The 15,129-nt window shown below is 49.3% G+C and overlaps 1 protein-coding gene across 9 annotated transcripts in view; it reads right to left on the bottom strand.

Annotated features, from left to right (window-relative positions):
- ARSG (arylsulfatase G) overlaps positions 1-15,129 on the bottom strand; it is a 109,361-nt gene that overhangs the window by 7,799 nt on the left and 86,433 nt on the right. For 5 of the 9 annotated variants that reach the window (XM_044745612.2, XM_070483483.1, XM_070483480.1 and 2 more), the window contains 3 exons: positions 13,363-13,471; positions 6,847-6,967; positions 1,766-1,856 (listed from right to left, as the gene is read on the bottom strand). In XM_044745612.2, the coding sequence (XP_044601547.1) occupies positions 1,766-1,856; positions 6,847-6,967; positions 13,363-13,471 (321 nt within the window). Of the gene's footprint in view, positions 1-1,765; positions 3,237-6,703; positions 6,968-13,362; positions 13,472-15,129 lie in introns of all 9 variants that reach the window. The other 4 variants (XM_044745613.2, XM_070483484.1, XM_070483485.1 and 1 more) reach the window with 3 other exon arrangements.

Below are 15,129 nucleotides of genomic sequence, written 5' to 3'. Positions count from 1 at the left end.
GTACAGTTTAGATCTGTGACTTTGTGTGTAAAGTTTGCCTTAATTAATTAAAAAAAAATCAGTAAGATACCTTAATTCTAGGCCACACATGAAAACAGACTAGTTGCCTTTTAAGGCCACTCCTAGTTCACGACCATAAAAGCAGGTCCTCATCATAAGACACACATCTTCCTCTAATCTAATGCAGTAGATGTCAACTCATCTACTTATCCAAAAGCAGTTTTAAGTAATTAGGATGCAGATTTTCCAAGGGTGGGGGGAGGAGGAATCAGAGCATGTCCGTGTTTCATCCTATTCACAATTTTCCTCCCATCTGTTGAGGTTTCCGCCTTCCCCACCCTGACTCTCCAGGGAGTTGGTGACTCCTCAGAAGAACAGACCTCCCCTGGGTATTATAATTCCAGCCTGATTGTGATCATTTTAAACAGTCCTATTACTTCATAGTAACATTTAAATTCCAATATTGCGGTGCCAAGGGCTTTCTGGCAGGGTTGTGACTTCTGAAATTAACTCAGCCTGGAGAAACCATACCTCTTAGATAGTGTAATGTAAGGACTGTAATCTAGAAACGTTCCATCTGAAAACACAACAAATATCTGACTGGTTTGCATTTTAGGTTTTGGAGAATCAAAGACTGTTGTGGCATTTTTAATATCCCTCAAGTTCTGAATTCAAAGAACTTGTTTTTATGCCCCATTTTCCTCGGGATCAGTTATTCACACTCGGGGAAAATAATCTGTGTTCTTTATTATATAATTCTTTGGAAAGCTCTAACATTAAATAACTGAAACAAACTGGGATCTGCATCAGGTCCTAGATTTGGGGAGGGGTGTTATTTTTTGTTTTTGATTCATTAAAAAAAATGTTCGGGTTCCTACTAGATGCAGGACACTGTGCCGCGTACTTCAAGACAATAAAGATAAACGAGTTTACCGAGCTCTGAGACTGGAGAGCTTAAATCTAGCAGAGGAAATAAAAGTTGTACATAAATGACTGGCATATGTGGCACAATGTGATAAATATCAGAGTTCTCCACATCCTACCCGGCTGGGAAGATGAGAGGGAGATTTCTGATCAAGCTGGCATTTGATTTGAGGCCTTAACAGGTGAGAGGACTTCAATATGGAAGCCAAGGAAGAGGGCCGTTGCTCTTGGAGGACTAAGACCGGAACAGTAGATGGACCCAGGATGGAGGAGTCTGAATTCAATTGGCAGCAAGAAATCATTGGAAGAGTTGAAGACCATCCTGATCCAGTATCTCATTTCTAAAATATACATTTAAGATGGTCACAGACTGAAGCCAGAAGCAGGGAGACTTCTGTCGGTTGGCTAAATAGACCTCTGAAGTCTATTTTCTGAAACAGTCTATTGTCAACTAAATTACACTTTAAGATATCTCTAAGCTTCCATTTAATGTTCAGCCAAACTGGCATTTAAAGCATAACAATGGAATGAAACATCCTTCATGTGAAAAAGAGCTATGTAAACGTGCTGAACGAAGTCTGAGCTTGCTGGAGATTTAGGCAAAGAGTAGAAAGACGTTGTTTGTGCATTTGTGGGTGTGGAGGGCCTGTGCTGGGCCCTTGGATGCTGGGAGCTTCCGCTGGACCTGGGTTTTGTGAGCGGCACTGTCAGCGTTGCTGAGAGCTCCCCAAAGGAGGGCAGTCCACACTCATTACTGAAGGCCTGAGTGAGAGTCTAGGTGGAGTAGGGACCAGGGGCCACCATCCAAGTGTGCGAGCAGGGGGGCACCTCCCAAACTCACCAGTGATGTAGAAAGCCTTGTAGTGCTCCAGGCGGACAGTCTGAAGCTCTCCATACTCTCCGGCTGCCCCGCTGTTGGGATGAAACAGCACCTGGGAAAGGGTGGCAGGGCTTACTACTATGAAACCATGCTAGATGTCCCCTGGAAGGCATCATTTTCTTTGTCATGGTCCTGCTTCTCCACCACCCTCACTATCCTGGTCCCCAGGCCTCCCCGACCCCAAACACTGACAGACACAGGCCTGTAGTCCACACTAGCCATCTCCCAGCAGCGTTTGAAATAGCTATTTTGCTATTGTGGGGGATCAGAATTAGCCACCCCCAAATGTGTCTCTTTGCCTTGATTATTCTTAAGAACAAAAGACTCTGAAAGAAATTTTAACCTTCCCCCGCACTGCCTAAAGGAATTTAAGATAGAAGGCCTGTTCCAGGAAGGAGCTAATACCATAAGATAACATTGTCTACAGCCAGCCCAGAAATCTCTTGTTTAACAAACATTTGCATTTCCATCTCCATGTAAATTGCCTTTCTCCCCTTTGAAGCCCCAAACCACTAACCCCAACATCCTCCTTTGTCTTTAGCTGAAAATGGTATTTAAGGTGGCAGTTTGGGCCATTCTGTCGAGTTGCTCAGTTTTCCTGGGTTTCTCCCATGTATACATGTTATAAAGCTTTGTTTGATTTTCTCCTGTTATTCTGTCTCATGTCAGTTTAATTCTTAGTCCAGCCAGAAGGACCCAGAGGATAGAGGAACTGTATTCCTCCCCGAGACTAGTTAATTAATCTGAGTGGGTTACAGCTCTGTTCAGATTCCTAGGCCCAGGACCAGCTCCATAATTTGCAGGCTCCAATGCAAAATGAGAACAAGAAAAGCCTTGTCCCAAAATTAAGAATTTCAAGACAGCCACAGCACGTGCACTGTAAACCAAGCACAGTGTCCTTCTAAGTGTGGAGTGGTCACACACCCAGGAGGCCACCCCTGCCTGGGCCCCACTCCTCTGGTTCAAGATAGGACCTGGGAACCTGCGTCTTCTACAAAAATTCCCAGGGATTCCGATGCAGGTGATCCTCAGATCTCTTCGAAAAATGGCTTCTTCAGCATCCCGTCAATTTTCTAACTCTCACTTGAGCAAAGATGGCATGAGAAGCATCCTTGAGAGGACAGCTCAGTGTGATTTCTCCAGAACTGGGCACAGCCCAACCTCTCAACATAGATGCCCTCACCTTTGACTCACTCCTACTCCGCTCAGACTGAGGAAATCCTTCCTCATCAGGTCATCGACGAAAGAAGCACTCTACAAAATGGAAACACTTAATTGAGGGTTCCCAAGGGAAGGATTTGGTAGAAAATAAATGACCATCGTCCTTGGTAGGTTGGTGGGTTTGGGCTGGAAGCGTGAGACTGCCCTGGTATGAATCATGACTGATATATATTGCTGGAAAGCACTTACGTGATTCAGAGTTTCCATGGGGCTAAAAAAAAAAATGAGAAACATCTGTCGGAGCAGTAAACAGCTGTCCCCCAAGTTTCCCAGCTCTGAAAGGACGCTGCCAAGGGCGGGGCTCCTCCCACACCTGCCGCTTCCGTGCTCTCGTGACAATCCCTGCAAGTTCCCCAGCCAGCGTGATGACAGCAGGCTCCTTCCAAACAGGAAAAGAAGTCGTAACTCAAAACGCTCACTTCTTCCAGCCCTGCAGGAAGCCAAGCCTCTCACCGCGGGAGGCTGTTTTGTTTCCTTCTAGAGAGGGCAGGAAGTGGGAGATTTGGAAAGCCTATTGTCAACTGATCTATGATGCACTCAGACCCCCAGAAGGTGGGAGTCAAGGTCCGCTGGTTCAGATCATTGACATTATGTGAGTCTCCATAACAGAAATCCCATAAGGGTGGGCTGCCACATTCAGGATATTTATGCACTGTTACCAGAGGCAACTTCCAAACTCCAGGAGGAAGCAAAACCTCGGGATGGCTCGCTCTCAGAAGTGTGGATGGATTTTGGAGAACTCGTATACGACTTTTTTTTTTTTCTTCCCTTGGAGCAGACTGATGATGGCGTTCTTGTTTATATCAACATAGGAAGGAGGTTGGCAAATTTACGCATGAATCACAGCTGAAGACATTTCCTCTCCAGAGGACTTCCGGTCCGAATTTCAAAGATAACTTTATCTTCTGCAAACATGTTGCACCTTCCAGGCTGCCTTTCTTACCTGTTGACTCTGTCTTATTTTGTTTTGCTTTTTTAAGTAGGCCAGCGTCTCCTTACATTAGGCCCTGGAGGCTGGTGCTTAGGTAGCATCCCCAGGAGGGCCCTCCCGCCCCATCAGGTGGGGGTGCACAGCTCTCAGTCTCCAAAAGGCTTGCCAGCCACTCCGGATGGCATCTTTCACCACTAGGGGCCTCCCTAAGAGAAGTGATCAGTGTTCCAGAGACTAAAACCCAGCTTCAGTTTCCTCAACGTATGGCCTGCAAGGGTGTGCCAAGCATTTTATGACCCACAGCAGCCGCAGACTGGTTTGGGCTGGGCAGCTGCAGAGCCATTTAGGAAGCCTTCCCTTTGCTGACAGTTTTTGGACCTGGTCCTGGCAACCTGGGGCTGAGATAGGACTTGACCAGTGGTGACAACCTCCAGCTTCCATGTGGGAGTCAGGCAAGCACAAAATGGGACATATGGTGCCAGGCTGTGCACCCTCTCCTTCCCGGCTCCCCTCTCCCTCCTTGGCTGCCCTCATTGCCTAGACACGGACCTATCTGGATCAGAAGCAGAAGTCTCAGCAGATGCAAGAACGTGCAGCATGGCATCAGCTGCTGTGGGTTTTGCACAGCACAGACATGATGTCCCTTGCTGTCGATAAAGTGGGTAGTGAGCAGACCATCCAGCAGGAAAACCAAGAGCCCATTATTTGCCTTGGAACCTCTCAGCATAGGGCCTGGGGAGGTTGCCAGAGACTACGTTGCTCTAGATTGCTTTAGCTCTTCAACTTTCGGTTACTTCATTTGCAAGATAGGGAAGAACCCAGTTGCTGAGAAGTATTTGCATACTGTTTCTGGATCACCACCTAGGAGTTACTTTGAGCTTCTTGAAACTGGAATGGTTTTCTAAACCGACCCATATTAGAATCCTGTAAGCCCAGGACATCTAAGAGTGAAGACAAATTGTTGACAAATACATGCGTGCACATGTATGTATGTGTGTCGATACTCATGGGTCTATGCGTGCGCATCTCTATAGTCGCTTGTATTTTTACCTCCTGGCCTCCCTTCAGCAAATTCGAGGCGATTTACTCTTGTCTCTTTAGTGGCTGACCAAAAAAGACCAAGGACAGATTCAGGGCCAACCACTACCTCTGTTGCCCTCAAACTCCAAATAGTCTATCTCAAGCATCTTTACTAACATTGCAGGAATCTGGTGCTCGGGGAGGCTGGGTGTGACCCACAGGTGCCAGCTCTAAACTGCTTTCACTCTTGACGATTACCATCAGCAGCTTCCGGCAAGCAGTAAGTTATAGCTGTTTCCTTCTGGCCCATGGGGTGTGGTTAGGGAGCAAATGAGCCCAGCTGCAGCTGCGTTACCACACATCATATGTCCCCATGAAAACCCCACATGGTGTTGTGGATTGTATCTGGTCCTTCTACCTGGTTCCTGGGCCCAACCCCTTTGGGCACTAGACCGATGGCTATTAAGCCCTGAAGATGGGGCCTCTCTGAGTGTGCAGAAGGCTGCAACTAGAGAAAGAGCGCTCTCCCATCTGAGAACGGAAGTCAGCTCACGAAGGGACCGGTTTCCACCGGCGGACCGACAACGTCAAGGAGACCGCAGTCCTTGAAGCACTTCCTGGTGACCCCAATTATTCTATTAGTAGCTATGGTAATAAACACTCAGGAGCACCTCTCCACTGACGTCTTCGATAACCCCCCAGGGTGACATACTGCAAACTTCCAGCCTGGAGGCGGAAACCATCTTCCTGCTTGGCTGTTGCTCCCGAGTAAGGCTCGGCCTGGAAGGGTCTGCAGCTCTAGAGGGTCAGATATTCTGGCAAGAAGCACTCCTTCTTCAGAGGACATTCCAGACATCGTCTGACAGCCCCTAGAAACTACACGAGTGCTCACAGAAGCACTGATGGCCCACTCAGGACCAGGGTGCTGGTTTGCTGGGACTGGCAGAGAGGGAAGGGCAGCTTCAGTAACCGCCACAGTACCTTTGAGCAGCACTTGAGTCACTTCCATGTGACCCTCGGTAAAGACATAAATAGACTCTTTGATGTGTGAGTCCTTAACTGAGAAGCCATGTATTCACAGGGCCTTACAAAGGGGGCCCTGGGTTCCGCCAGCCTCCTTCCCTCCTCCCACTTCCTCTTCCTTTTGGCAAAAGGAAAACACACGGAAATGACAGGGAAAGGCCATCAGGCCTGACATTTCCTGGCTGTTGCTGCCATTAAGGGCTTCAAAGCATATGAAGAGGGGACAATGGGATGCTGGGAGGCAGAAGCCCAAGCTAGTGCAGGGGCTGGAGAGTCGTGTGTGTGCTGAGCCCTCCAGAAGCTGGGGAACGTCCCTTCTTTCACTCATTTGTTTATTCATTCATTTATTCATCCAGTTTGCAGTTACTGCAAGCTGGCTGGATGCCAGGCACAGTGTTAGGTGCACTGAGAATTCGGTGGTAAGACCCATACCCTCAGGAAGCTTCTAGTGGGGGAGCCTCACAACACATATGGCACAGACACTGGTCAGCCATCTCATCTAAGAAAAGTGTGCCAGGAGCATACATTTTGTCAGAAAATTAAATATTTGTGAGAAAAAAACCCATACGTTATAGGGAATAAGCATCAATGTACACCCGCCCTAAGCCAAATTGTTAAATATAAATGTGGATTGACAAACTGGATTAATTATAGGGGAAGAGGAGGAGGGGGGTGGAAAGAGAGGTTCATCTCTAAGGAGTCACCCTTGAGGTTTCTCAAACTGGATCTTCAGCAGCCACTTGCATGTATCTTCTGAGGATGCTTGCTCACACAAATGCTCCCAGATGAGAGGTGGCAGGCCAACTTCGTGGAGAGCCCAGGCAGGGCACATACCTCTTCCACTTACCCGGTGCCCAGTCTGCAACCCACCAAAGAGCACCTCAGAGGCATCCAGACCATCAAAGTGCCGGCCTTGGGGCAGGCTGGCCCCAGCCAGAGCCACCACCGTGGGGAAGATATCCAGCACACTGCAGGAAGAACAAGACAGCGTTGGCCCCAGCTGTTCCCAGACTCTCTCCCTGACCATGCTGTGGTCAAGACCCACCTGAACCAGCCCAGACTGAGCACCAACAGCCTCTCGTATGGTCTGCCCCCTCTGCCTGCCTGTCCTTCCTTCAGGTTCCACCTGGATTTCTGCTCCTACAAAAGGCGAATGGCTCGGTGGTTCAGCACCCAGCTTCTGCGGCCGGGTGTTGCCTGGGCTCAAATCCCAGTGCTGTCATCTATCTGGCTTCTCAGTGCCTCAGACTTCTCTTCTCTAAAGTGGGCTTGATAATAACAGTGCCCACCTCACAGCATGGTCGTGCGGATAAAACACACAGTAAGGCATGTAGAAGAAAGCCAACAGGCAGAAAGGGCCCTTTGGATGTTTGTGTTATAATCATTCACAGAGACACCCATCTAAGAACTAAGGATTTCTACCTGCCACCAACCAGGCCACAGTCACTCGCTGAGAGGGAACAGTGTTCAACAGGTGCCTGCAAGAGAATGTTCACTTCATTTTTCTTTCCCTGGGTCTCTGTGTCACAAATACCTAGTCTTTGTTTAGAATGCCATGATATGTGAAACATTCCACTCCTTTATTTTAGCTCTTTTTTCCCATTAAAAGTGGTAAATGTTTATGGTAGGGGGAAAAAAAATAGGACATCCAGAAATATAAAAGCGAAAACAATGCACAAATAGTCCATCACCCAAAGGCAAGCACTGTTAACCTTTCGGTGGAGTTTGTTAATGTGATTTTTTTTTAAGTCATGTGCTACAAGTTTTACCCTGCTGTAGGGCACATCTCCCTCCAGGCTGCTGTGTTCGTGTCAGAAAAAACTCTTCCGCATGCACAGATGGGCCGCCCTGTCAACAGAGCTGTTTATCTGAGGGCCAGGCCAACTGAGAGCGAGTGGGACTTGATGGAGCCAGGAGCACAGGGGCACGCTGGGGGTGCACTTCCCCAGGAAAGAGGCCCTGGTTCGCTGAGACAGGGCCCAGCAGCAAACTTCAGACTCACTCCTGGGGAGGCCCTAAGGGCCACACCTCCTCTTTCCCCACCACAGGTCTGGGGAGGGGCTTTCCACCCTTCAAGACGGGCTGCAGGAGGGACCTGTCATTCGACCTGTCATGGGGCCCCTCTCCTCTCTCCTGGCCTCCTTCTGCTCTCCAGGACTCGGCTATGACCCCAGGCGGAATCTATCCTCTGACCACAGTACAGAGTGTTTCTGGTTTGCCTTTGGCTTTCACAGTCCACATAGCTGGTGGTTTATCTCTGAGATACGCGCTCCAGGAGCTGGCATCCCGCACTGATGCCGAGTCGAGAAGTGCAGAGTAAGCACTTGCAGGGTACAGCACAGTCCAGAAAGCTGTCCGGAGTCCAAGGTTCCTGCCACAAATCGGGCAGCATGGGGGGCTACAGTTCAGTCCCAAAGGCCATGGTGGTTGGGGCTGTTTGTTTGAGCTTTCTCGAAATTGCGTCCCTAAGAGAGACTGGCGTCACAGATGAGTCAAATCAATGAGCCAGAAAAACAGGATCTGCGTTAGATTTGGGAATATATGATCTACTTTCTTTTTCCATCTTATTTTTTTCCCCCTCTATCATGAGGCTTAGCATCCTAATTACATAGCACTGAGTCTAATGTTCACGGAACCCCAGTGTCTCAGGATTTGGCAGGAACTTCAGAGGTACCTAGTCCACCCAGAGCACAAGGAAAACCTCTGGCCCGTGAGAAAAGCTTCAGCATCTCTGGTGACTTGCCAATCCAGCACTGATTGCCAAGCTTGGGCTATGAAAAAGTCCTTCCTTGTGTAATCGAGGAAGCTAAGCCCCTGAGGTTAACCCTGGAAGACGGAGATCCTCCCCAGCACACACAGTCCCGGTGCCATCCCAGGGCCGGGCCCCCAGCCGAGGTGTGAACTTGCAGAAAGCAGTGCTTCTACTGGCTACCGAAGGGACCCCAGCTGCTCCAAACCTCAAATCTCACCTAAGAAACGGGTCCTGGGAGTCTTGGAAACCTTGGAGAAAGAGACAACCCAAAAATCTACATCTTCAAGTTTCCCCAGGGCTACATTCTGACTTTGGCGGACTTGGGTAGTTGGCCTTCGTGGGCCCCTTGCTCCATACAAAATATTAAAAATTATATTTCGCAACTGCATTGACATAATGATGAATATATAGAAAGACTATATGAAACCATTTTCTTCAGCCTAAAAGTTCTTTTCTTTTCTTCTGGTTTTAAAAGAAAATAAAAATCTCATGAGCCCCTAAATTTAAGTTTCCTGGGCCCGGGCACGATGCCTCACCGACCTGACAGAAAAATCAGCCCTGGCTTCTGTAAGGAGGAAACCCCACTTCACTGGGCCTTTTGATTACAAGAAGGGCAGCCAAGAGCCTGCTCATGGAAGGAGAGACTGAGGGAACCCTGTGCAATGACACAAGGGGCAGCCATCACTGTGGGCAGGAGACATCTTTGCAGGTTCTGTTGCCCATGTGAAAATATTTTCTTTTTGCTTAATATGGCTTCAGCCAGCCCAGGGCGCTGAAGGTCGTTCAGAAGAAGTGCATGGATTTGTGTTCTTATCCAAAGAGTGGCCAAAGGAACCTGGGTGCAGAGAGGAGGGAGGATGCAGGAGAGCCGTGCCCCGGTGGGGGGCCGTGCCCCGGGCGAGTGGGGGAGGCTGAAAGTCCGCACGGGGGCTGTCCCAGCAGAACAGCCTGGACCTCAGGACACATTGATGGGAACTGAGATCTTGTGCTGGCTCTGCTGGGGTGCTGTGCATCCTAGGGCAAAGGAAGGGTGTTTCCTAGAAGCGGGGGACATTCTATCTGGGAAGAAGGCGGATGTGATCTGAAGACGGGAAGTGAGAAAGGTGAGGGGTTGCTAGAGGAAGGATTGGGGGTGCATGGGCCTGGACACAGCAGAGGCTTTTCCCCTCCCTGTCTGGAGTGAGGGTGGGGAAAGCGGAACTTCCTCCAGACCATGGAAGAGTGGGAACTGTCCCCGGGACGTGGGGAGCAGTTCGTTTTTAGCATTTAGGTGTCAGTTTCTTCCTGCATTGTAGTCCCCTCTTGTTACCCTGGGAGAAGCTGCGTACCCACCCCTTCCTGGCCTAAGCCCCGCTGCAGGGGTTTGAGAGGCTGCAGTCTCCCCCAGAACTCCCCTCAGGTCCCTCTTAAAGGCCAGCAGGGCACAGCAGCACAGTTTTCAGGGAGCACAGGGGTCCCAGAGCATCAGGAACGCCCAAGAGCAAAGTGTGCACGTCTGGTACAGAGCAGGGTGTAGCCAGGAGCAGGGGTGGGTGTGAGACCACCTCCCATCTCCCCCTACCCCGCCACCACTGCCAGGTACAGGGAAGAGGGGGGCTCTTTGAAAGGGGACTTGTGGGTAAACTCTGCCTAGGGGGTGACACCTAAACCACAGGACACCAACATGAACATAGCATCCTTGTAGCTTCTATTTCCGGGACTTGGTTCTGTGCCTCAAGGCAGTAAAGAACCAGCCGAATCCGCCTTCCACATTCTGACTGCCTTTTGGATCGGAAAAGAGCCACGAGGCACCCCTGGGGGATCAACTCTGCTGGCTAAAGAGCAGCTATGACTGCTTTTCAAAAGAGATTGTTTCAAGTCCTTCAGACCAAACCATCCTGGTCACCCCGTACTGGCCCCGTAATCTCCACAAGAGAGGTCCTCTGTTCTGAACAAAGACGGGGGGTCCCAGCTCCGATGCAGAGCAGACTGTTCACCTTTCTGGCTAAGAGAAATCACGTTAAAGTGGTGGTTCTCAACCAGCGTGAGTTTGTCCTCCCGGGGGACATCTGGCACTGCCTGGAGACATTTGGGTTGTCAAAACTTGGCGGGGGGGCACTATTGGCATCTAGTGGGTAGAGGCCAGGGATGCTACCGAACATCCTGCAGTGCACAGGACAGTCCCCACAACAAAGAAGGATCTGGCCCCAAATGCCAACAGTGCCAAGGTTGAGAAACCCTACTTTAGAGTTTTAGGTTCAAACCACTAGGCTGTTTTCACACGTGCTGCCAAAGCCCGGCCGTCCTGAAGGTATGCTAGCTCCTCTCCACCAGGAGCCTTCTGACTGGTTTGCTTATTACTATGTCCCAGTCCCTACAGCAGCGCTGGACCCAGAGTTGAACACAACAATAGATATTTGTTGAATAAATGAATTTCCCCCACTCTGCAGTTGTGTCACTGGGCTTCGGGGTCAGGGCATGTGCAACACCTTCCTTTGATCTTATTACGTCACATGGGTGCGCACCAAAATATTAACACTGAGTGTCTCCAAAAGGTCACCAATGGCATTAGTGTGGATCCCGTCTCCCCTGCCCCTCCAACACACTTTTTACTTATCTGTATTCGTGTGAGTACTTATATCAACTTCTCTACTTTCTGATGCCCATAATTCCTCAGGGTCATCAGAACACAGGCTTAAGGGACTCTCGCCTTAGCTCTGAGTGGCTTAAGGAAGTTATCTCTGACCCGGAAGAAGACGTATATCCCTCTGAGGAATAAAGTACTAGAATAGGTGGTAAGCACTTTGGGAGGGAGTGCCTGGTGGGGCTTCCAAGAACGTGAAGCATTTGCATGAGTTTCTTGAAAATGGATCGTAAGGCCATTCTCCTGAGAGCTGACCCTGAAGGAGTCGTGGAAAGGGGCAGTTGACACACAGTAGCCTGTCCTGGCAGTAAGGACACTCCACCTAAGTTTCCTTTACATGAATTCATGTGGGGAAACAGCAAGAGGGTGAACTCTATGGAGACAAACTGTCCTGCTACAATCGAGAGTAATTTATATGCCAAAAAATATCCACGAGGTGCTGATATGGTATATCGGTATTGTCCTGGTAAAATTTCAGGGGCCCTCAAGCAAATACTACCTGTACCAAGACTCGCTTCCTTCAGTCACCAAACTATTCCCTAAGTCAGTTGTCACCTCTGAGCCCTAAATTATCCACGAGATGATGCAATTTCACCACAGCGCCGTAGCTGACTGTAGGCGCAAACGGTTCTCAAATGAGAAGTGCGTGCCTGGTTGTCAGTGATGTAACTTGAGAGATGGCCGAGGTATTTGTGCATGTGCGGCCCAGCCCGTGAACACTTGGCCTGACTGCACCAAGTCAGCCCCATAAAAAGCAGCCCGCCTGGCCCTCTTCCCAGCCAGCCTGACATCACAGACTCCAGCACGCGCTGTTGTTGTCACACCTGCTGGCACCCCCTGACAGCACACTGCCCCCTCCTGATTGTACAGGGCTGACCTGGAGTCCTGGGGGCCCACAGGCTGTCAAGGACAGTGCCTGCCCACGCCTCCTTGGCCATCAGAGCTGTTTATCCTTCCTTTCCCCTCGGCTTCAGCCTCTCCCATCCTTCCCACCCGGGCTGGGGATGCGGGAGGGAACCAGCGCAGCTTGCTGTCCTCTCCAAGGCTGTGTTCTTTAAGCTAGAACCCATTCAGCTAAGGGTGAGGAACCTTTGGAACTAGTAAATCGGTCTTTAACCAGACCAAAACCTCTCTGAGTACGTGAGCAAGCACCAGCTCCTATGGAGGGTCCCCTTGTCAGTGAATACAGGGGCAAAACCATGGAGAAGAAGTCCTCATCAGAACTCATGAGAAGTCCCCATTATAAGTCATGGGTACATAGCTGCATGGCGTTGCTTTCAGAAGGGCACACCACAGCCAAGATCTGTGCCAAGGAGATGGCCTCCTGGATGTGCCTGAATAAGGATGTAAGAGTGATGGTGAGATATTATCACATTTACAGTTGTCCTCCTAGTAAAGAAAGCACCCCATGACTCACCTCATTCTAGAAGCTTCATTGCCAGAGGTAGGAAGAATGTCCTCACCTAAGCATTCATTCTTTCCTTCCTGGAGTGGTGGGGCCGCCTCCCTGCTCCCTCCCTTCCATAGCAAGTGGACATTTAGATTTCTTTCTTGGGGCTGTGTGGCTGCCAGGGACATGCCTATCCCCAAGGATAGAAAAATTACGGCGCAAATGATCTATTCTCTCCCGTCAGCTTGCCCCAGCCTAAAGGGGAGATGCTGCTGCTGCTCTCTCTGCTGCTTGCTCTTCAGTGGGCACTGCCACGACTCAGTAATGAGGGCCGTGAAACAAGCCCAGTCCCCTCTGCCCTCGGACATTAACCCACAGGAGGGTCTGAAGAGTCCCAACCACACTCTTGCTTTAACTGGCACACGGAACTGCCTCCAGGTGGATCCACGCTGCTATAGTCAGAGTTTTGGAAGAATCTGAGAACAAAGTCAGGCAAAGTCAGGCAGTGGATGAGCTTCCCGAGGTCTCTAGCCACTCGAGCGCCCATGACTTTTCTCGCTCTAAACCCCAAAATCTCAAGGTAGGTGGGGTCTTATACCTTAACAAGGCGGTGCTGGTGACATTGACGGGGATTCTGCCAGGCCAGTAAGCCAGAGCTGGGACCCGGTGTCCTCCTTCCCAGGTGGTCTGCTTGGCTGGACTTCCCCCTGTGCAAGGAGGAGAGGCAGTTGGTAACTTTAACAGTGGTACCTCAGAACTTCTTTCCATGTAAGAGCTAGTCTCGGGGACAACAGTCCCTCTCCAAGAGGACTGTCTAAGAGTTTCCCATAATTCCAACAAAGGAACGACTTCTTTTAGTAAGCAGCTATTTTTATTCAATTAGCTAATGTCTTTCAACACGTGCTTTTGTGTTACTGGATTCAACCTATGTAAGTAGTCGCCTCAGTCACTCTCTATTGAATCGCATCAATTTGCTTTCTTCATGACACTTAACACTTTAAATCGTCTGCTTGCTTTATTGACTTGCTTATGGTTCATATCCCCTCCAGGAGACTCCATCGGTCTTGTGCACCCAATTCGTGGGTGCTTAATAAATATTTGTTGAGTAAATGAATTTATCTTCCTACTCATCATAATGTGACTGTTCAGGATGAAAAAATACAATTATTTAAAAACAGAGAAAAGCAGAAACTTGCCCAGCTATTTGATCTGCCCAACGCCCAACAACTGATCTGGCCTGGATTTTATTGTATTTTGTTCTGCTTTGCTTTGCTTTGTTTTTCCTTGAACTAATAAATTGTTCTGATGTTGTGGAGACAGCGTTAGTAATAGCTCTGACCTCTTGCCTCTTGCGGGGAGGTAAGAACAATCTATGTGCAATCTATGAATTTCCACTTTGGTAATTAAAGGAATTATTTTTGTAACCACTAAGTCCAAAGTGACCACCAGTATAATGATGACCAGCGGGGTGGAAGAGATGAGGTCATGCTTTATGGAAACATCCTGAATACATGTTGTGTTGAATTAACCATGACCATCCCCACCACTCCCACACACATCCCACCCTCATCCGAGTGGAGCCAAGGATTCCACAAAGTTAGCGTGTGGAAAGCCCTTCCAAGGCAAACGCTGGATGTGGCTCACACATACTGTGGTCATTCAACTTCCCAAGTTTGGCTGGTGCGAATAATGAAAGCAATGATGATGAGAGGGAGGGGGCAGAAGACCAAGGCTTCTGTCGCTCTGCGCTCACACTGCAGCAAACGGAACCTTTGATGTCCCTGGCCCGGCACACCACACCGGAAATGCTCAGCGTTCTTGAGATTTTCTCCTAGCCAGCTTTGGAGTCCCCCAAGTGTTGAAGTAAGAAACAAAACAGCTCACGTCGTATGGACTGTTTATGTTTAAGGGTGTGGGGCTCTCGAAACCAAGTGGAGTTGTTCAGGCTGAATGGGAAGCTCTTTGACCTGGCCCAAGATTTCTCAAATACATTCTTCACATTGAGAGCCACACCTCCCATAAAGACATACAGAGCCCACTCCCAATTATTCACGCACATGGAACAGAATCCAGAACTGCAGCAAGCATAAAACGCACTCTCATGTGGCTTTGGAATGCATGACTTATGCTTCAGCTTAAGGCCAAAGAGCAGGGAGGAAGCATCCACGACTGCACATGCTGGGGCTCTGAAGATCGTTCCTGCCCCAGGAGGGCATTTGTCTTGAAGCTTGGGGGATGGGCGGGCGAAAATACGGAGTCCGTTTGTTTGCATGTCCACGGTGCACAGAATTCAAACGGACTTGCTTAGCCTTTGAGGCCAGATGCTAAGGAAAGGTGAAGGCTTCAGTTCTAAGAAACAAGCCAA

The sequence above is a fragment of the Equus asinus genome, chromosome 13, assembly GCF_041296235.1.
Source record: "Equus asinus isolate D_3611 breed Donkey chromosome 13, EquAss-T2T_v2, whole genome shotgun sequence".
Taxonomy (NCBI): Eukaryota; Metazoa; Chordata; class Mammalia; order Perissodactyla; family Equidae; genus Equus; species Equus asinus.
This window is presented reverse-complemented; position numbering and strand designations above follow the sequence as displayed.